This window comes from Lactuca serriola, chromosome 1 (genome assembly GCF_051521515.1).
Source record: "Lactuca serriola cultivar US96UC23 chromosome 1, Lser_US96UC23_V15, whole genome shotgun sequence".
Lineage (NCBI taxonomy): Eukaryota > Viridiplantae > Streptophyta > Magnoliopsida > Asterales > Asteraceae > Lactuca > Lactuca serriola.
In genome coordinates, this window is record NC_136408.1 from 53,637,824 (window position 1) to 53,659,617 (window position 21,794).

General features: G+C 35.4%; 1 protein-coding gene across 1 annotated transcript; it reads left to right on the forward strand.

Annotated features, from left to right (window-relative positions):
* The first annotated feature begins 1,918 nt into the window (after positions 1-1,918).
* LOC145088670 (uncharacterized) lies at positions 1,919-7,645 on the forward strand. Its single transcript, XM_079027058.1, has 7 exons — positions 1,919-3,140; positions 3,762-4,661; positions 5,183-5,332; positions 5,792-5,898; positions 5,986-6,635; positions 6,732-6,847; positions 7,096-7,645. The coding sequence occupies exons 1-5, from the start codon at positions 2,127-2,129 to the stop codon at positions 6,380-6,382; spliced, it is 2,568 nt and encodes an 855-aa protein (XP_078883184.1). The 5' UTR covers positions 1,919-2,126; the 3' UTR covers positions 6,383-6,635; positions 6,732-6,847; positions 7,096-7,645.
* The last annotated feature ends 14,149 nt before the right edge of the window (positions 7,646-21,794 follow it).

Here is a 21,794-nt window from a genome sequence, read left to right on the forward strand (position 1 = left end):
TATGAACCTACAACACATATTACACTAGAATAGGGCAGATCTAAGCTTATGGGGACCCTTTGCTCATAAAGTCTCCACCTTGGAACCAAAAACCCTAAAAATGGGTCCATAAAGCACAAATCAAAGATGACAAGGAAAGCTTTGAGCTTTTAACCTCCAAGTGAAGCTCCAACCTCTATAGAACTCGGATCTAAGCTTGTCCTCCAACTTCTAGCTTCCACAATGGCGTCCTCTTCTTCTTCACCACCACAAAATGGCACTTTCAAGCTTAAGAACACACACACAAGCTTATGACGAGGTTTTGCTCTCTTAGGGTTTCACTCTCTGTAATATGGTGGCTGGGGTAAAAGTGATATCATTCTTTTTATAGTCCTCAAGTCTCATTTAGGGTTTTGCATCTGAGCCAGTTACGCCCGACGTAACTTTGGTACGCCCAACATACCTAATTGAGTCTGCGTCCATAATAAGCGCATGAGTACGCGCAGCGTACTCGTTTGCAACATTTTTCACTTAGGGCTAAACTTGACAATTTGGTAAAGAAGAAGGGTTAAATAGATGTACCTGAATTTTGGGATGTTACATCACAACTAAAAGTCAAAACATAAAGTTTGAGAAACTAGGGTTCTAGCCATACATGGCCAGAACAATCAATAAGTTAAGAAAAAGATGAAATGATCCACAACGAGACTTACAAATCTAATGACAAAATGTTTCCAAATGATTACAATCAAAACCTTGTTATAGTACTCAAAATCACCATTCTCCAAGTACTCTGAAATGAAGTGTTTATGAAAAAAATGCCCAATATCCAGTAATAAGAAAGATAGGAAAAATTGCCAAAAGTCAAATTTTTTGGTTGAACACGGCCTGTGTTCAGCAAAGTACATTACTCAAAAATGCCGATTTAGGCGAACACGGCCTGTGTTCAGTAAAGTCAACAACTCCAATTTGGTCAAACACACCCCGTGTTCAATAAAGTGAACAACTCCAATTTGGTCAAACACACCCCGTGTTAAGTTTTTAGTGCAATTTCCAACATGACCCTTCTCCGTCTCTTCTTCCATGCGAAAACTTGATTTTCTAACTTTTCCATTTCGTGTCCGATCATCTCAATACCTTCACCCGTGCTTTCCGGTACCTCCCAAATCGCGTTTTCACCTCCAGATCAAATGAAAAGACTGTAAAAACTTGTAAATAAAGTTGTTCTAGAAATTAACATGACTTTTGATAAAATGTATGCAAAATGAAATAAACTATACTAAATAGATGCATAAAAAGGCAAAAAAAGATGTGTAAAAAGGTGCACAAAATGCACTTAACAATTCTGTTGAAAATATTACACGTAATATTAAAAAATATAAAGTTCTAAAGTTTTTTATTGTTTTGATTATAAAGATGATAAAAATAATATTTATAAAAAAGTTCAAATTTTCAATTTAATTTGCATTCCAAAATATTTTTTGTTGATATCCGAAATTATTGGTTATGGTTGGGGATGCCTCTCATGACTAATTAGCTAATTTGGGCCCTAACTTTTAGGCCTTTTGAGAGATGGGCCTATTGTAGACTCCATTGTTTGGGTGGCGTGGATGTGGACATTCACATATAAATGTTCATCACCTATAATATATTTTTTGTATACAAAGTAAATATTATGTTTTATATAGTTTTCACATGACTAATCAAATTTGAGTGAGGTTAATTAGTTGAAGGTGGAAATAGTTAAATCTTAATTCTAATTTATCGAATCAAAGAGGTACTTTGTTTCAAGTTATTTGAGTTGACTATAAAAGTTTATAGCATCAATTTTGAGGTTAAGATAATTTTTAAAGTACTCTGTTGAGGTGTTTGTTACCGAAATTTTGTTGCAATTAATCATTAATGCATATTCTTCTAGTGAATAGTTATTGCTTTAATTTGTGATTTTATATAATCGGTAATATTAATCGTTATTTTTGGATGTTGTTTGTAAGTGTCTTTCCATTTATCAAGGAATCAACAAAGTTGTAATGCCACAATTTTGTTTTAGTTTTATTTTCACCCTTCCTCGATCATGTAAAGGTTAAAAGAATCAATTACGTGTTAAGAGATAGTTCTATTATACCATTCCCTTGATACATATTATTATGCAGGGAAAAGATTTCGAACACCTGAAGATTGAACTGAATGATATACAGTTTGCAACTGAGAATTTTGCTGAAAATTACTGCATCGGGTCAGGCGGATATGGCAAGGTGTACAAAGCAGTACTTCATCTTCAAAGCAAACATTCTTCCACCGTAGAAGATAATAATAAGGATGAATTGCCTAAGATAGGTAAAACTGTCGCTATAAAGCGCATCTTCAGTAGAGGAGACAAGCAAGGGGAAGATGGATTCTTTGCAGAAATTGAAGCACTCACTAGTTGTAAGAATTCCAACATAATTTCTCTTCTTGGATTTTGTGTTGAAGGCCCTGAAAGGATTCTTGTCTATGAGCATGCTTCTAATGGAAGCCTAGATGATTATTTGGAAAGCATCGGAAACAGGGCTAACCTTAGCTGGACGCAACGTATAAGAATATGTCTTGGTATTGCGCGTGGATTGCACTACCTTCACAGTAGTAACGACAACAAACAAAACATAATACACCGCGATATAAAAAGCGCTAACATTCTGTTAGATAAGAATTGGGAGCCAAAGATTGCTGACTTGGGGCTTTCCAAATTGAACTCTTTAAATGAAGGGTCCAGCACTATCAATACCATTCATATTGCTGGGACGGAAGTGTATTTGGATCCAGAATACATGAATACTGGTAAGTTGAAAAAAGCAACAGATGTGTATTCTCTTGGAGTAGTTTTGTTCGAGATCCTATGTGGAAGGGTGGCCTACGATCAAATTTATATGATGGAGGATGACAAAGGACTGGGACCCATCGCACGACGACGCTTCAATGAAGGAACACTTAAGGAAATGATAGATCCTGTCCTGAAACAAGAAAGTGATGAAATCCTTTTTACTCAAAATGAAGGCCTCATCAATGAAGAGTCTTTGGCTACATTTTTCAAAATTGCATATAGATGTTTGGCGGAATCTCAAGCCAAACGTCCAACAATGGAAGTCGTCATTAAGGAACTTGAGCTAGCATTGTCTTTTCAAGTAAGTCCATACATGTTCAAAATATAATCATTTTCCTCTTCATTCATTATCATCTAAGAAAAAAAAGGACTAATTATTTATGATGATTACATAAAGCGCAAACCTTAAATTTATTTTTCATTGTTAAAAAATGCATAGTACATTAACTAAGACCTTAAATTTATAGCTCATAGTTATAATGTTTGTTTAAATTTTTTGTTAGATTTATGTAAAAAAACGGTTTTCTTTCTCAAAAGTTCCAAAATTATTCATCAGATTTCAGACTTTTTCTTGCAATTCCGGAGTTTTTTTTCGAAATACGAAATCTCAATCCGGAATCCAGAATATTGGTCCAGAATTCCAGAATATCAATCCAAAATGTACTTTTTTTTAGAATTTTTTTTTTGTCTGAATGTCCATTTTGGACCAAATGATTATTTTTGTTAAAAACAATTATTTTTGTTATTTTCTTCAAATACACATTAAACTGTGATTAGATTACTTAATTTCCCTTAAAAAAATGTTGCTTAAAGTCCGTAAGAAATTAATTATGAAATTAAGAGTAACCCTTTTCACCAAAGAGAAGAATTTTAATTTAATCTTGAATATCAAGTCGGATTGATCGAGTGTTATGATTCACAGGAAAACTCCAAGAGTAACCTCAGATTTTCACTTTCACTTGAAGACATAAAGTTAGCAACACAAAACTTCAGCGAGAACAATATTATTGGAGAAGACGAAATTTGGCAGCTATACACAGGAGAAGTCCCACATGCTAATGGAAGCAACACAATTATTGCAAAGCGGTTCACGGATGATAGTAGTTATGTAGAAGAAGAATTTGTTAGAGAGATTATAAATCTTTATGAGTATAAGCACAAAAATATTATTGGCATTGTAGGCTATTGTAAGGAAAACAATGAAAGAATCATTATTTATGAGAACGCATCTAAAGGAAGACTCGATGGGTATTTGAAGGACGTTAATCTTACATGGATGAAACGTCTTAAGATAAGTATTGATGTTGCGAGTGGGTTGGAGTTTCTTCATGGAGGTAATGTAACACAAGATGTGGTGGTGCATAGGAACATCAGAAGCACTAGCATTCTACTAGATGGTGAATGGAATGCAAGAATTGTTGATCTTGGGTTTTCCCTAGTGAGTTCAAGAGATCCCGTAGAAGTTATTGACATTGATTATACTTCTTGCACAGCTTTTGACCCACAGTTCGCAGCTTATGATGGGGCAGATACCTTATCAAAAGAATCTGATATATATTCGTTTGGCGTTGTTTTATTGGAGATCTTGTGTGGGACATCGTCATTTGTAGAATACAGTTCTGAGCTAGGCGAGTATGTTAGAAGCAACTTTCCAGAAGGGAAACTTGATGAGAGGGTGTTTGAGGGTATGAAGGAACAAATTGTGCCACAATCATTGGCTACATTTCAAGAGACTGTCCTTCAATGCTTACATTACGAGAGGGAAGAACGGCCCACAGCAGCCCAAGTGTTGATGCAACTCAAGAAAGCATTGGAATTTCAAGTAAGTTCATATTGTTTTGCAAGTGGCTATCTTTCACTGATGCATGCATATACCATAACTATAGTATGTATTCATAAAAGAAATCAAAAGATATGTGCCGAGATATTTAAATGAATAATAAAACAAACAAATTGTAGAACCTTAGTAATATTAAACGTTTGATTTCATGGAATATGCATGTTTTAAAGGTGTCATTCCACATTATCAAGTCATTTGAAGACTTTGGATTGATTGGGATAATTATGCTTTGACTTAGTCTTACCAATCTTTGGTAAAGCTTGTTATTTGACAAAGTATTTGTTGTTCTTTTCTCGTTAATTTTTTATAAGACATAGGCGTAACAGTATTTCTTGATAAATTAATGAAATGTAAAATCATTTTGTAAGCTAATTAAGTAGACGATTTTAATGGAAAGCCACTTTTGGTTGGATATTTTAATTTTAATTTTCGAAGTAAAAAATTGTACGTTTATCAAAATGAATTTACTATGTATAAATTTTTAAATGTTAATTTATATATAGGAAGATCACGAAACGTGGGAACCAAAACTACCTAAAGACTACAAAGAAATAATCATGCTATCAAAAACCCTAAACGTCTGCTCTACGACAAAGAAAGAAGATATCTACAACATGCTCTTTAATGGAATCCTCCTTGGAAAGGGAAAATCGGTAATTATCTTATTCTCCCATCTCACTAATTTTACGTGTTTTGTGTTTCATTCTTGTTAATTTTGCTCTTTATTAAAGACTCTTAAATCTATAGGTAGTTTTGATTTATTGGTTTATGTTTCACTTTTTTTTTTTTTTACTTTATATTTAATTGAAAGAACCATCAACTAAAGGATTTTTAAGGCTTATACATATATAAAGGGTATTACTATATGTACTCATCACTCACATAAAAAAAATCAACTAGACACTCACCTACACATGGGGTACATATAAAATAAGTCATATATAAGTCAATGACAACTAGGTCAATAAGCCAGGAAAGCTAAAAATTAATCCATGTTTTTACAAAAACTAATGGTTAATTATTGGTTAATGTCATTTCTTAATTGGTAGTAAAAATTGTACATACCTTCACACATTATTGAATTTCATTAGTTAATTTGTTTTGTACAACAGTCGTTTTCAGTCGGAAGTAATGGAGAAAGAAATGAAATGATATCGGCAAGAAACTTTACATACAAAAACCGTTGGTCACGTAAGTGGCGACCTGTTCTAAAATCAAGGTGACTCTATTTTCTCTCTCCGGTCTCTTTGTATTTGTTCATACACGACATTAATTCAAACTTTGATATCTTGTAACATGTGTGCAGGTTTCATAAAGTAGCAAAGATGTTAGACATTTCCAATCTAAAGATCCAAGCAAAAGTTAAACCTCAATTTTTATCTCGGGGAGTCAATTATGGTGTTCATCTCGTGTTTAGATTTTGTGATCCAAAAACACCTGTAGCTAAACGGACATATGTGAACCTCAAGTACAAAATGGGGAGCGAAACCTTTCATACATATTTTGCAACATGGAGAGAAGATGGGTGGATGATGATTGAATTGCATCGATTCTTAAATCACGAGGAAGATACCGACTTTGAGTTTCTACTTGAGAGCTTTTCACGATGCTACTGTGAAAGCCATAACATCTATATTCAAGGCATCGAGTTTCGAGCCATTAATAATGCAAGTTTGAGAATAAGTCTTTGGTTCCAATTGTAGATTTTTTTTTTTTGTTTATATTATTTACCAGAGAAGATGCACATTAACCACATCTTCATGTTCTATGTTACATTTTATAACACATTTTCTTACAATTTAATTTACACAGGTCAAACATGAAGAAATCAAGAAATTGAAGGAAGTCCAACAACTCTTGATCAAATCAGACTTGAACATGGAACACGTGCAACAATTTTCAACTAATTTTGGAAAAGATGTTGAGAGATTTGAAACTTATGACAAGGGTGAAAAGGTCCTTCCTATCTCTATCATAATGTATATATGCGTAGTAGATTTATAAATATCTCATGGGATTTTGGTAATAAATCATATCAACCTTTAATGACAGTTGTTCTTGCTAAACGAAGTGAACAAAAAGAAACATTATATGCTTTCAGCAAAGGAGGCTCTTTACAAATCTACTGATGAGAAGCTTTTCAATGTGCTACCCTCAACCCATTCCAGGTTTACTTTTTTTTTTCCCTTGTGTAGACTATATCTAACCCAGTTGTGAAGAAGTTTACTTTGTCCTCAACTTTTCATACTTAAATAGTTGGAACTTGCTCATTTAGTCATTTATAAACCAAATTTCATGGTTTTAAATCATATTCTTGTGTATTGTACTTTTTACTGATATCGATATAGTTTTAAAGGTCCTAGGAATATATTTATTTCATCTCCAAGAAGTTCTTAACCACATGTCATATATCTAGATCCCAAAATGCGATTGAGCTTCTACGACAACAAGTATTTCGTATCAAGTGCAAGATTGAAAGTCAAAGGTTGTCACCGGATACAGAATACGCATGTTACATTGTGTTCAAGCTTTCAGAAAAATGCCATGGCTTGCATTGTCCAGTGATAGTACGAGAATTATCTCACCGAAAAAATAAAAACACAAGAATTATTTATTTTAGATCCCCAAGCCCATATAATGTCAATGATACTGATCAAGTTCCAGAAGAGAGGGAAGATAGCTGGAGGGAGGTCAATGTGTGGAGATTCAACTCAAGTAATAAGATTCGAGATGATTGTGTTTCTATCAATTTGAAGCTGATAAGTTATGAAGGTACTATGTCTGGACTCATTATAAACAACCTTGAGTTTCGGCCGATGTAAGCAGATATATGAGATAATTATGTTGACGTGTGAGCAGATATAGGAAAACATAGTGATTAGTGAACATTACAATGATTTTATACTTGTGTTAGGAGTATGACATTATGTAAAACCATCTAATCTATTCCTTTGTTTAATTGTTTATTATTATTATTCCTTTGTATAATTTGTAAATTATATGTTATATATACATCCAATAACAGTAGGATCAAGGTAAAGGTGAGGATGCTTTACACAATTACCACGCTACAAGTAAAAGTAGAATCAAGTACACCATACAAACAAATATGGCATACCATCCATGAATATATTTCATTCAGTCATTTCATCAAACATTTGATATGCATATAAAAATACATATTTGTTCAAGAAAAATAAGAAATTAACTCAAATGGAGTGTTGGGGACCCATGAACAATTGTGATGAAAGAATGCAATACATAGTTGTTGGTTGGTATCCTGTTCAGATTTGTTATGTACATCTTAACAACACTGCTTCTACAGTTGAAATCTATCCACCTATACTCTTCAACATGATTATCAATCTATTTTAAATAGATGATTGGTTCCAATTTGGACATATTTAAATGGGTAAATTGATTCTTAGGGGAAAGGAATTTAACAAAAAAAGATATTTGGGATTATTTTTTAAAGTTAAAAGTCTTTTATTTTTTTATTAGTGACTTTTTCTATAAAAAAATAAAAAATTAAATATGTTTGTATTTGCTTTTAGGATAAAAATCAACTTTTGAGTCCTAAAAGATACAAAAAGGGAGAAATTGTGACTTTTGAAAACCCAATTTTTCCTTCTATACAAAAAGTTATTTTAAAAGATCTTTTTCATTAGCCAAACATCTTTTGGCAATTTTTTTGACTTTTTGAAAAAGTTAAAAGATAAAAATTGTTTTAAAAGCAATCCCAAACACTCCATTTTGAAAGAATGAAATTTTTAGACTACTCCCATTAACAACCCAATTCAACCTAACTTTTATATAAATACTAATTTCTCTTTCTTCTACCTATACCACTCAATCCAATTCAATTATTCATAACCATTAACAATCCAATCCAAACCTAGTTTTATTTAGAATATATATATATATATATATATATATATATATATATATATATATATATATATAATAAAAATAAATTAGAACTATATAAATATTATATTCTATTTATAGAGAACAAAAAATCATGAATTTTAGTATTTTTTTAATTTTTTATTAAGATAAATTTTTTAATGATGATAGTTTTATTAAAAAGTAATATATCTATCCCTCAATAATAAGCACATGTCATTAAGTTGGCAACCCTTTGTAAACTTGGATAGTGTGTGTGGGCCTTGGCCACCGGTATTTATGTAATTTTCATTGTTTTTAGGGATAATGACTTAAAAGGGTAATATATTTTTCGATTTGTACATATTTGGTCACTGAGTTTTCTTTTTCGTTCAGATTTACCCTTCAACTTGTGAAATTGTACACATTCAGTCCTTATGACCGGTTACTCCAAGTTAGTCGGGAAAAATGGCTTAATAGGGTAATATATTTATCATTTTGTACACATTTAGTCCTTAATATTTTTGTACACATTTAGTCCTTAATATTTATTTTGTTTCAAAATAAGTCATTTTTGTTTTTGTACTCATTCAATACTTATGAATATTTTTTTAGGTTTTTCTCACAACATCTTACATGGGATAATCATTGATGAATTGTGTAGGGTTGTTGATGTTTATGTGTAACGTCTTATTTTCATAAACAAAAAATTTCAGTTTTAAATAAGGAAAAAGTCCATAATTAAAAATCCATTATTAAGAAAAAACGTTTATTCCAAAATACATTTATCGAAAATTAGAGTAATATAAGAAACGCGTAATCCTCAATATTGTTGATGAGTGTGTACAGTCAAGTCTTTGCCTTCTTATGATCAATGATAACACTTGAAAACATAAACAATTGGATAAGCAGAAAGTTTAGTTAGTTTCCCCAAAAAAAACCCTATACAACAAACGTATTATCATGCATCACGGGCCCACACTCATCAGATTGGAATACCTTGGCCCAATCAGTCATCAGACTGGAATGCCAACATGCAACAGGTCCAATCAGTCATAGGACTGGAATACCCAGGGTTTTTCGACATGCCGCTTTAACCCAACCGCTATTCTCGAGCCTCCGTGCCTACGGCTTACAGTCGGCCCGTTCCAGGTATCTTGGCTTACAGCATATAGCAGGACCACCTCAACCTATCCCACCACAATATGATTATCCCACGTAAGATGTCGTGAGAAAAAGCTAAGGAAATCATTCATAAGTACTAAATAAGTACAAAAACAAAAATGACTTATTTTGCAACAAAAAAAAAATATTAAGGACTAAATGTATACAAAAATATTAAGGACTAAATGTGTACAAAGTGATAAATATATTACCCTATTAAGTCATTTTACTAGCTAACCTGGAGTAGCCGGTCATAAGGACTAAATGTGTACAGTTTAACAAGTTGAAGGGGTAAATATAGACGAAAAAAAAGTCAGTGACTAAATGTGTACAAATCAAAAAATATATTAACATTTTAAGTCATTATACTTTTTTTAATAAAAAGTGGACGAGGCTCGTCCAAAACTACCAATGGGGGTAGTCTTATTGTCTTCTTCCTTTCGATTTAATAAAACAGAAACAGACAACATTTTCTGATCGAAATGGATTAATGCTTTCCATTCCTCCCAGCGTACCAAACAACACCCTAACAATTCACAATCAGCTTCTAATGCTTTCTCAGAAGTGGGAAGGATATGGGGGAGGTGCTTGAAAAAGAAGAATGTCAACCGGAGAAAAGTAACAAAGCGGTTGGAAATCTAGGCATCGCAACTTCTTTTAGGATTCAAGAAACCATCAATGTCTTAGTGGATGGGGAGAAATTTGTGATCAGAGTAGTGGAGAAAGCGGTAGACTCCTTTGAATGGGAACCTATTTTTGCCCAAAGTGAATTCTCTGCAGAACATTACGATGACGGAGATTAGGAGGAAGAGAATTTTCCGGTAGAAACTCTGGTGATAGCGTCATCTAATCCGCCGAACAACGACCTGGTCAATGACAACAACTCAATGGGAAACAAAAAAATCGAGCATTGTACACTAAAGGAGATATTGACGACTTTCGCCTGCCGTTGAAGATTTGCACAAGTTAAAAGGTCAACACATATGGTTAATGATCCTGGAACCTCTAAGCCTAATTATTCCTCAAATAAGCCCACCTCACCTAAAAGATCATATTCCCATAGTTCGGTCTCTATTGGGCCTGCTTGCTTATTCTCCAGTAGTAGCCCAATCAGCTGAAATCTACCAAGTAGACTTGTATATTGCATTAGGCTTGCTTGCTTATTCTTCAGTAGTAGCCCAATCAGCTGAAATCTACCAAGTAGACTTACATATTGCGTCCCAGACCGGTCTTGGGCCGGTCTTTAAATGGTCCGGTCTTTTTTTGGACCGGTTCTGTCTGGTATCGAGACGATCTTTTTGTTAGGTTATGAGCAAAACAACAATCCTATGGTCCACATGCAAACCTTAAAACTTTAGATCTAGGTTTTTCTAATTGTACATGCAATAATCATCCAAAGCTTATAAACCCTAACACTAGCTTACAAAAATCGAAAACTACATCTAATAAACAAGTTAGAATGTTACTTTTGATTGTAGCTTGATAACCTTGAGCTTTTGAGAACCTAGCACCTCAAATTCGATGCCTCTAATAGATCACAAACACCAAAGCAATTGGAGAATATTAGAGAGAGGGGGAAGGCTATTTTCGGCTCTAGGAATCCTTCTAGGGTTGTGGTAGCCAAAAATGTGAAGCCAAGGGGGTCTTTATATAGGTGAGCAATTATGGTTTCAGTCAAATACCTAGTCTGGTTGCTTAGGCTCTAAGCAGCCATATGAATCTTCCAGAACCCTAGCCTTGGACGAATTCTTATGGGCTATCCATAAGATTTCGTCCACCCCTATCTTTAGGGATCCTCAGTCCATATTGCAATTATCTGATAATTACAATATTAGTCCCTTTAATTCAATTAGCCTCTTTTGACCACAAAATTAATTATAAATTAATTCTTGACCAATGTTAATTAAGTAATATGATTTCTCTTTTAATATATAATTCAAATAATATATTAATAAATCACATTTATCCTCTTTCTCCATTATTCTTCCAGTCAACTTGTTTTGTTGAAGGCAACCCAAAAGGACCATGCTACAATCGGGTCAAGTACATACCAAATATAGTTATGGCTTAGACACCTAATCCAACAGTCTGTCATTTGGATAAGTCTAATAACTATAAATGCAAGTACGAATTCAAAATCCGGTTAGCAATCATAGCTCTCAAAAGTCATTGTCGAACTCTGACACGTCCTTTAGATAAGGGATCGTATAATCCTCCGTTCTCAAGATATCATGTGGACAATTTCATGGAACATAGTCATACTTATTGTCCAGTAGTTTGTTTCTCGATCTCCGATTTTCCTGACATATAACTTAATTGAACACATCAATTCAATCCTAACTGGGCCCGTCACATAAGTCAAAACAAAATCATCAAGGGGACCAATATATCGCTTTTAGCCATGTAGGATAAAAGGAACATATAAACTTCGACTTATATGCTTGTACTATTTACTCATCAAATCGTACACAGCAATACGTTTTATAACATCAAGTTACTGATGCGTTTACGCATTGTCAATGCATAACCAACTCGTAAACAACAAATCATATATCCAGGTTTAAAGACTATATGATATTATCGTCTCACACGTGATTAAATTCCATGAAGTGATTCATGTGAGCGCGGGTTTAATCGAATACTCAAATCATATTTCATAAGCACTCATGAACGTTGCATTAAACTTTTGCTATGTCTAAACGCTTAGACAATCTACAAGATAATTCATGACAATCTTCTTTCATACTTACTTCCAACATATGAATGACTGTGGATAGTTTAAATAATCTTATTATTTAGGAAGTCAAAACATACAAAGTGAAACAATAGTAAATAATCGACACAAGACAGTAACATTACTTACAAATAAAACACCTTTATTTAATCATCAAAATGTCAATTACAATTTATCTATTACAAGTTTCTAAAAGCTATCTAATCACTAAAACTAATATCGTCCTTCATCCTAATCCTCATAGCGTGCTGCAAGTGCTTAACCCTACCCAGTCCCTTCGTGAGGGGATCTGCTGGGTTCTCTTCTGACGATACCCTCTTTACTACGAGGATTCCCTCTTCTACCCCGATGTCTAATGAAATGATATTTTCTGTCGATATGCCTGGATCTGCCATGATCGCTCGGTTCCTTGGTTAAGGAAACCGCACCTTCGTTATCGCAGAAAATCTTCATAGGCTCCTTTATGGCCGGAACAACTCCAAGGTCTCCGATGAAGTTCTTTAGGCATATTGCCTCCTTTGACGCTTCGCTCGCCGCTATGTACTCTGATTCGCATGTTGAATCAGCTACGGTCTCCTACTTGGAACTTTTCCAAGTCACCGCTCCTCCGTTAAGGGTAAAGACCCAGCCCGACTGAGAGCGGAAATTATCCCGGTCGGTTTGAAAATTGGGGTCACTATACCCTCGCACTCTCAATTCATCACTCCCACCGAGGATAAGGAACCATTCCTTAGTCCTTCGTAGGTACTTAAGAATATTGTTCATTGCGGTCCAATGTGCTCTACCAGGGTTCCCTTGATATTTACTAACCATGCTCAAAGCGAAGGTCACATTAGGGCGAGTACATGTCATAGCATACATGATTGAGCCAACTACAAAAGCATAAGGTACTCTACTCATCTCTGCTATCTCGACATCGGTACTCGGGCTTTGAGTCTTACTCAACTTCGTATTGATTTGGATTGGTAACTCCCCTTTCTTGGAATTCTCCATGCTAAAACATTTTAACACTTTATCCAAGTAAGTAATTTGAAAAAGTCATATTAGTCTTTTACTCCTATTTCTCAATATCCTTATCCCAAGAATATAAGCAGCTTCTCCGAGGTCCTTCATAGTGAAGCACTTCCTAAGCCAGGACTTAACCTCCTGTAGAGTTGGGACGTTGTTTCCTATGAGCAATATGTCATAGAAAGCTAACTATACTCCCACTGGCTTTGACATATACACAGGACTCATCCTTGCTTCTTGAAAAAGCAAACTCTTTGACTTCTCATCGAAACAAAGATTCCATTTGCGAGATGCTTGTTTTAATCCATAGATGGATTTCTCAAGCTTACACACTCTATTAGGGTGCTCTGCATTGACAAAACCCTCTGGCTGACTCATGTAAACATCTGCAGCCAACTTTCCGTTGAGGAAAGCGGTTTTGACATCCATCTGCCATATTTCATAGTCATGAAATGCAGCTATGGCTAGCATAACCCTTATAGATTTAATCTTCGCTACTGGTGAGAAGTCTCATCATAGTCAACTCTGGGAGTTTAAGTAAAGCCCTTCGCAACCAATTGCACCATATACATGTGTACTTTCCCATCCATTTCGGTCTTCTTCTTGAAGATCCACTTGCACCCGACCGCCTTACGACCTGGCACATTGTCAACCAAGTTCCAAACATGATTGTCATACATGGACTGAATCTCGTTGTCCATAGTCTCTTTCCATTTCGCAGACTCCAGGCATGCCCTGGCTTCCTTGTAGTTGTTAGGTTCATCCAAATTTGTTAGTGTACTATCACTAATAAACATATCACATTCACTTGTTATATGGAAGCCATACAACACAGGTGGAACACTAACTCTACTGGAACATTTAAGAGGTAATGACTCATCAATCAGTTCAACAGGAGTTTCCTCCTCGGGTTAAGGGCCAATGTTAGAGGTTCCTTCATCGTTTGATTATTGAAGCTCTTCAAGATCAATTTGCCTCCCACTGTCCTCTTGGCATATGAGTTCTCAGTCTCGGAAAACCCCTCCTCGCAACGAAGACAACATTGTCACTCGGTCTATATAAGAGATATCCAAAGGACTTCTGTGGATAGCCGATGAAAATACACCGCTCATTACAAAGATCGAGCTTGTCATGAGTCTCACGTCTTACGAAAGCCTAACAACTCTAAACCTTGATATGTGCCAATGAGGGAACTTTCCCTGTTCACATCTCGTGAGGTGTTTTGGCAACCTTCTTAGTCGGGACTAGATTAAGGATATGGGAGGTAGTCTCTAAGGCACACCCCCAAAATGAGATAGGTAACGAAGCTCGATTCATCATGGAACGAACCATGTCCAACAAGGTTCGATTGTGCCTCTCAGCCACACCATTCAACCGTGGTGTCCTAAGTGGCGTCAATTACAAAACAATTATGCATTCCTTGAGGTAGTCGTGGAATTCAATACTAAGGTATTCACCTCCTCGATCGGATCAGAGCATCTTAATTTTCTTGCCCAGTTGATTCTCCACTTCTTGCTTAAACTCTTTGAACTTTTCAAAGGTTTCTGACTTGTGCTTTATTAAGTAGATATACCCATATCTGCTATAATCATTGGTGAAAGTCAAATAGAATTGGTTCACATCCCTTGTGGTGGATCTAAAAGGCCCACACACATCAGTATGTATGAGATCCGATAAACCCTCACCCTTTTCACAAGTACTAATGAAGGGTGACTTGGTCATCTTTCCAAGTAAACAATACTCGCACGTGTCATCGTCCCTAAGGTCGAATGACTCCAACACTCCATCCTTTTGGAGTTGGGCTATACACTTCTTGTTGACATGTCCAAGACAACAATGCCACAATCATGCTTTGTCCAAACCATTGGAAGAATCGATATACAACACATCATTTCCTAAGTTGTCTACAACCATCACAGTTTCATATATTCCATTAGAAGGCAATTCTTCAAAATAGAAAGTATCATTAAATAAAGAATTAATAGAACCATTTTCATTATTAAATGAAAATCTAAAACCTTGTTTATACAAACCATGAAAAGAAATAATGTTTCGTGTCATTTCTGACAACTAGCAACAATTATTCAAATCTAGATCTAACCCACTGCTAAGCACTAAAGAATAAACTCCAATCTTGGTAACATGCGACGCTTTCTTATTCCCCATGATCAAATTTATCTTCCCATGCTCCACATCCCTACTTCTTATTAGACACTGCAAATCATAACAAATATGAAAACCACATCTTGTATCGAGGACCCAGGACATATCATGTGATGAGTTATTAGATTTAATAGTATAAATACCAGTGAAGGTGGGCTTTATCTTCCCATCCTTGATGTCTTGTAGGTATATCAGGTAGCTTCGTTTCCAATGCCCTTTCTCGTGGCAGTAGACACACTCTGCATCCTTTGGGTTGGATGAGGGAGCAGTAGCACCAACTTTAGTTCCACTTGAAGAGGTACCATCGTGAGACTTTCCCTTGTAGCTCTTAGAAGGGGCCTTCCTCTTCTTTCCTTTTCTTTTCCCAATAGCCAAGACAGGGGCAAAAGTAGGGGTAGATGAAATACATTTGCCTTTTAGACTTCTCTCAACGGTCCTTAGCTGGCATTGAAGCTTGCTTAGAGTGACCTCCTACTTGTTCATATGATAAGTTATACGAAACTGGTCATAACAAGGAGGCAACGAATGTAGAATGATATATATATGGCCAACTCCTCATCGAAGTTGACATTCAACTTCAGTAGGCGGTCCATGAATCTTTGCATTTTATGCAAATGGGCTGTGATGGACTCTCCATCCTTCATTTTGTTAGTGATCATCGCAGTGATGATCTCGTACCTTTCCTGCCTAGCACTTTGATGGTACATGTCCATCAAATCTTGGTGCATCTCGTATGGATAGTAATCCTCGTAGGACTTTTGGAGTTCATCAGTCATTGTTGCGAGCATGATGCAATGAAACTTCGTAGAATCTCGCTCATGAGCTTCGTATGCAACAATTTCCTAGGGGGTAGCATTGGTGTGGTTAATTTCCTTCAGCTCCTTGTCGAGAACATACTCTTTGTCCTCGTAACGGGTGACCATGCGAATGTTGCAGATCCAATTATTAAAGTTGGACCCATCGGATATCACCCTCCCACACAAGTTCATGAGTGAGAATGAGCCAGAAGGGGTTGAGCCAGAAGCGTTGTTGTTTTGAGTAGACATCTGAAAAGGAAAATAGACAAAATTTAGATTAGATGAGAATCCCCAATTTAACACCTAAATGAGAAATTAGGACAAGGACCCAACACAATTATTTACAATTCAAAAGAGGGATGCGGTAATCTAATTGCAAATAATTTGAAGGTAGGTAAATGACGATTTACCAATTTCCACCATGAAAAACGAAAAAGACAATTAAGTTTTAAATGAATTGAAATTCCTAGATTCTTTTGAGATTCATTAAACTTTTCAATGTCATGTTAAATCTCGATATGCCCTTCAAGTTTGTGACTGGGATACCGATGATCACAAACAAGGTGTGAATAACCATGCAAATGTACTTGGTACTCTCGATGTCATTTACCACTTAAATCAATGTGTCGGTTAAGCACACACACTCATTTGATCTATGATAAACATCGAGCCACCCTTTGCCACCTTTATTAGTCCCATATTAGTATGCCGGTTATCCACGCACGCTCCACTAACGAATTGGCAAGGTGCAAAGTGTAATTTCATGGAATAGCATCATTTCACATTTTATCTAAATTAATTAATATTGGGAATTTATAAAAAAAACATTTAGTTACTTTATAGATCATTATACTTATTAATGAGGAATTAGTTGCTCTATCCTACCCTTTAGCAAACGACCCTCTACCAATCAACGAAGCGATGAGTGAGAGTGGACACCCATTAAACCACCATTTTATAGGCAGTAACCTTATACCCCCTTATAGATCGGCTTCGTGAATAAGGCCTACTAACGGTAAGACTAGCTTTATCTTATACACACACACACATATATACATATATATATATATATATATATATATATATAATTGTTAATCTTATAATATTATAATAGTATAAGGGTTGAATTTTAAACTTGTAAAATTATTGGGTTTAGAATTTAAATATTTCAAAATTAAAACTATTAATCAAAAATTTAAATTCCAAAACTTGAGGGCAAGTTTTGAAACTTTTCAAAACATCTTATAGATCAAATTTGAAACATAATTAAATAATCATATTATTAATTTGTATCACATAATTCGACCTAATCTATTTCAAGGCAAGATAATTCAAATAAAAAATAAAAATAATTAATTTTATCTTATAAACAAGTAATTATCTTATTAATTGACAATTATCTTTCAATTGCGTTAGGGTAATCAATACCATATTGAAAAAAATAGAATTTTATCAGTCAAAAACGTTTTTGGTAATTATCCTAATTCAATTCTGGTGAAAATCCCAAAAAAATCTGCCAACAGATGAGCCGACTTGCCGAGTCACAAACTGGACTCGTCGAGTAGCCCTGACTCGTCGAGTACATCAGTCAGATGCAAAAAATTTCGACTTTTGAGCTTTAAACAATTTAGCTATGCATCAAATACAAAAGAAAAATGACCTAGGCTCTGGTACCATTGTTGGGTTATGAGCAAAACATCAATCCTATGGTGCACATGCAAACCCTAAAGCTTTGGATCTAGGTTTTTCTGATTGTACATGCAATAATCATCCAAAGCTTATAAACCCTAACACTAGCATACAAAAATCAAAAAAATACATCTAATAAACAAGTTAGAATGTTACTTTTGATTGTAGCTTGATAACCGTGAGCTGTTGAGAACCTAGCACCTCAAATGCAATGCCTCTAATAGATCACAAACACCAAAGCAATTGGAGAATATTAGAGAGAAAGGGGAAAGGCTATTTTCGGCTCTTGGAATCCTTCTAGGGTTGTTGTAGCCGAAAATGTGAAGCCAAGGGGGTCTTTATATAGGTGAGGAATTAGGGTTTCAATCAAAAACCTAATCTGGTTGCTTAGGCTCTAAGCAGCCCATATGAATCTTCTAAAACCCTAGCCTTGGACGAATTTTTATGGGCTATCCATAAGATTTCATCCACCCCTATCTTTAGGGATCCTCAGCCCATATTGCAGTTATCTGATAATTACCATATCAGTCCCCTTAATTCAATTAACCTCTTTTGACCACAAAATTAATTCTAAATTAATTCTTGACCAATTTTAATTAAATAACATGATTTCTCTTTTAATATATAATTCAAATAATATATTAATCAATCACATTTATCCTGTTTCTCCATTATTCTTCCAGTCAAGTTGCTTTGGTAAAAGAAACCTAAAAAGACCATGCTACAATATGACAAGTACATACCAAATATAGTTATGGCTTAGACACCTAATCCAACACTTTTTTCGGTCTGGTCTTTTTTCAGACTGGTCTCTTTCAGTTAAATCTTTTTTGGGATCAGTCTACGATTTAGAATGGATTTAGATGTAGACACACACACACACACCCCCATATAAGGTGGTGTTAAAAGATAATACCTTTCTCACAGATAGGGAGGTGGTGTTAAAAGATAATACTTTCCTCACAGATAGGGACGATACTTCCCTCTCGGACTCTAAACAAAATCACTAGTGCTAATCGAAAAATAAAAAATGGGCTTCATGCTACTGAGACGGATTTCTCTTCTGATAATAACAAGAACCACAGTATAACCATATCCAAAGAAATTATATGCGTCACTGAAGTTGGAGCCAACATCGGGATCGATTTGAGGAATTTTGAGGACATGGTCAAAGATGTTTTGACTGAGAATGGTGCCACAAGTAATCCATGAATAGTGTTTAGGTGCTCATCTAAAAACTTCTTATTAACTTATTGATTTCTTGAACAATGAATAAGTTAAAAAAAGTGTTTAGATACCTAATAGGAACTTTTAAAACTCCTTTTTGTTTAGCATTTGAAAAAGAGTTTTCAAAAAGTAATAAATTGTGACTTTTTGAAATGACTTATAGCTTATTATGATATATAAAATAACAAAATAGAAGACAATTTTAAGCCAAACACTTTTTAACTTATTTACTTGTTGACTTCAGCTACTAAAAAGCTAATACAAATATTTTTTTTGTAAAAACTCATTTTTCCACCTTCATAAGTCAATAAGTCTTTTTTGTCTAAAGGCATTTTCAAGTTCAAAATGAAATATCAAACACCCTCTAAAAGTCTCTGAATTAATACTAATGGGGCAGGGAAGGATGTAAAAAGGAACTGTATCAAAGACTTAGTCAATATTCAGGAGATCAACTATTTGTGCATCCATGAAACCAAAGCAGAACATTGACGAACGAAAATGGTCATACTTCTCGGCACGAGGTGCTCACATTTTCAACTCATTCATCTCCTCTTCGGGTCTCGTGTAGCTCAATCTTGGAAAAAGGAATATACCCGAACGAATACAAAAACTTGCAATATTTAGTAAATTGGATAGTTTCTTAGTCTTATATGTCATTGTCGGCCCAACTCGTCTACACTGGCCTTGTTGTGATTATACTCCGACCACTGTTCGGTTTTACTTGACTCGAATAGCCCGAATTTCAGCCATATGCCATTCCTTTTTTTCTCCTCTTGGCTCCAAGACGACGAGTTAGTTGTTGTGGTCAGGGATTCTTGGGTCAATACGCGTCCCAGTTTAACAGTTTTTTCTAGAGTTGAAAGACTCTCTCGAAAGCTTAGAGCACTTAAAAATGACATTAAAAGTTGGAATATTTGTATCAAAAACTTCAATAAAGACGAAATTATGCCTCTAATGATGGTGCTCCTATTATGTTGTTAAACTTAACTACCACACAACATCCATACCTCACAGGTTAACAACCATCGGCTAACACACCTATTGAATGTGAAAAAATGAACCGTGAATGACAATTTATATGGAAACAAATGAAGGGTGATTATCTATTTAAATTGTGATTCAAAGTTTACTTTTCAATGTCGATAGATATGTGTAATTCGATGGTTGTCATTGGGTAATGTATAGATGTTAGGTGGTAGTTAGGTTAAAGAACATAATATTTAGGTATTATCTCTTCCTAGACTATGGTTAACATGATATATATATATATATATATATATATATATATATATATATATCTTAATTATTGTTAACATGATATTTGGTCAGAGTAACAACTAATTACGGTGCATATACTTATATCCAACCAACATAACTTCTAGGTACTATGCTATCCTTGGGATTTGGCCATTATACATGCTTTATAGCTATAAGTACACGAACCCTAGATGAATATCACAAAGACAATCATCTAACATACAACTCCTACTGATGGGTCGGCATTGTGGCCGTAGACCCACCGCTACTGGAAGGTAACTCACCTCGAAAAGTAGCTGCTGAAAGTCTGCTTGCTAGACGTCTGACTACTAAACCAGTAATCCTCCGGCTATAAATCCATAAACATAGGTTAGTCACTCATAAATACCCTTAGGTCAAATGACTGACCTACCCCTGGTCCAAGGTCAAATCCTTGGTCAAAGTCAACTTCCAGTTGACTGGACTCGCCGAGTCATGGCACAGACTCGCCGAGTCCTTCCCTACTATCCCAGTACTAACTCATCAAGTCCCTCTTCCCACTCACTGAGTCACCCTTAACTCACTACTCGGGATGACTAGATCGACTCACGATCCGACTCGCCGAGTCCGAGAACAAATCGCTGAGTCCCACGAGCAGATCTCCTTCTCGCTTCCAAATCCTCACCAGAGCATCCTTCTTGAGGATTTGGGTTTCAGGGACTATTTCTACACGTTAAATTGCTAATTCCGCGTGCAGCTACGAAGGGTTAGACCTTCTACACTTAAACCCTCCCTTAACTCAGTAACAACTCATGTGACTCGCCTAGTTTGAAGAACAACTTGTCGAGTTCCAGGAAATCTTCATAGGACTCACCGAGTTGTTCATCCAACTTGTCGAGTCTAAGACCATCTTCATAGAACTCGTCGAGTCCACTTTGGAACTCGCCGAGTCCCTTCAGCCCTCCTCCCATACAGACCAAATCTGAGACATGCAACGGTTCCAAACCATAGATCTAGGCTCCTAGGCATGCTTATCACGTAAAGTTGCAAACTTTACGTGCATGCATGGCCCTATGAGCTCCAACAGGCAATTCCAAGCTCTTTATGAGGTCATCCACTCAATAGCGACCTTAATCACTTCAACCACAGAGACTTTATACTTCTAAGACGTCCATAAGGTCCAGATTTGAAGTCCTTTCAGAACATAGAGCA

Coding starts and splice junctions, on each gene's coding strand:
- LOC145088670 (XM_079027058.1), top strand. CDS start 2,127: ATGCAGGGAAAAGATTTCGAACACCTGAAGATTGAACTGAATGATATA. Junction 4,662..5,182: donor AGAAAGCATTGGAATTTCAA/GTAAGTTCATAT, acceptor ATTTATATATAG/GAAGATCACGAAACGTGGGA. Junction 5,333..5,791: donor TCCTTGGAAAGGGAAAATCG/GTAATTATCTTA, acceptor TTTGTACAACAG/TCGTTTTCAGTCGGAAGTAA.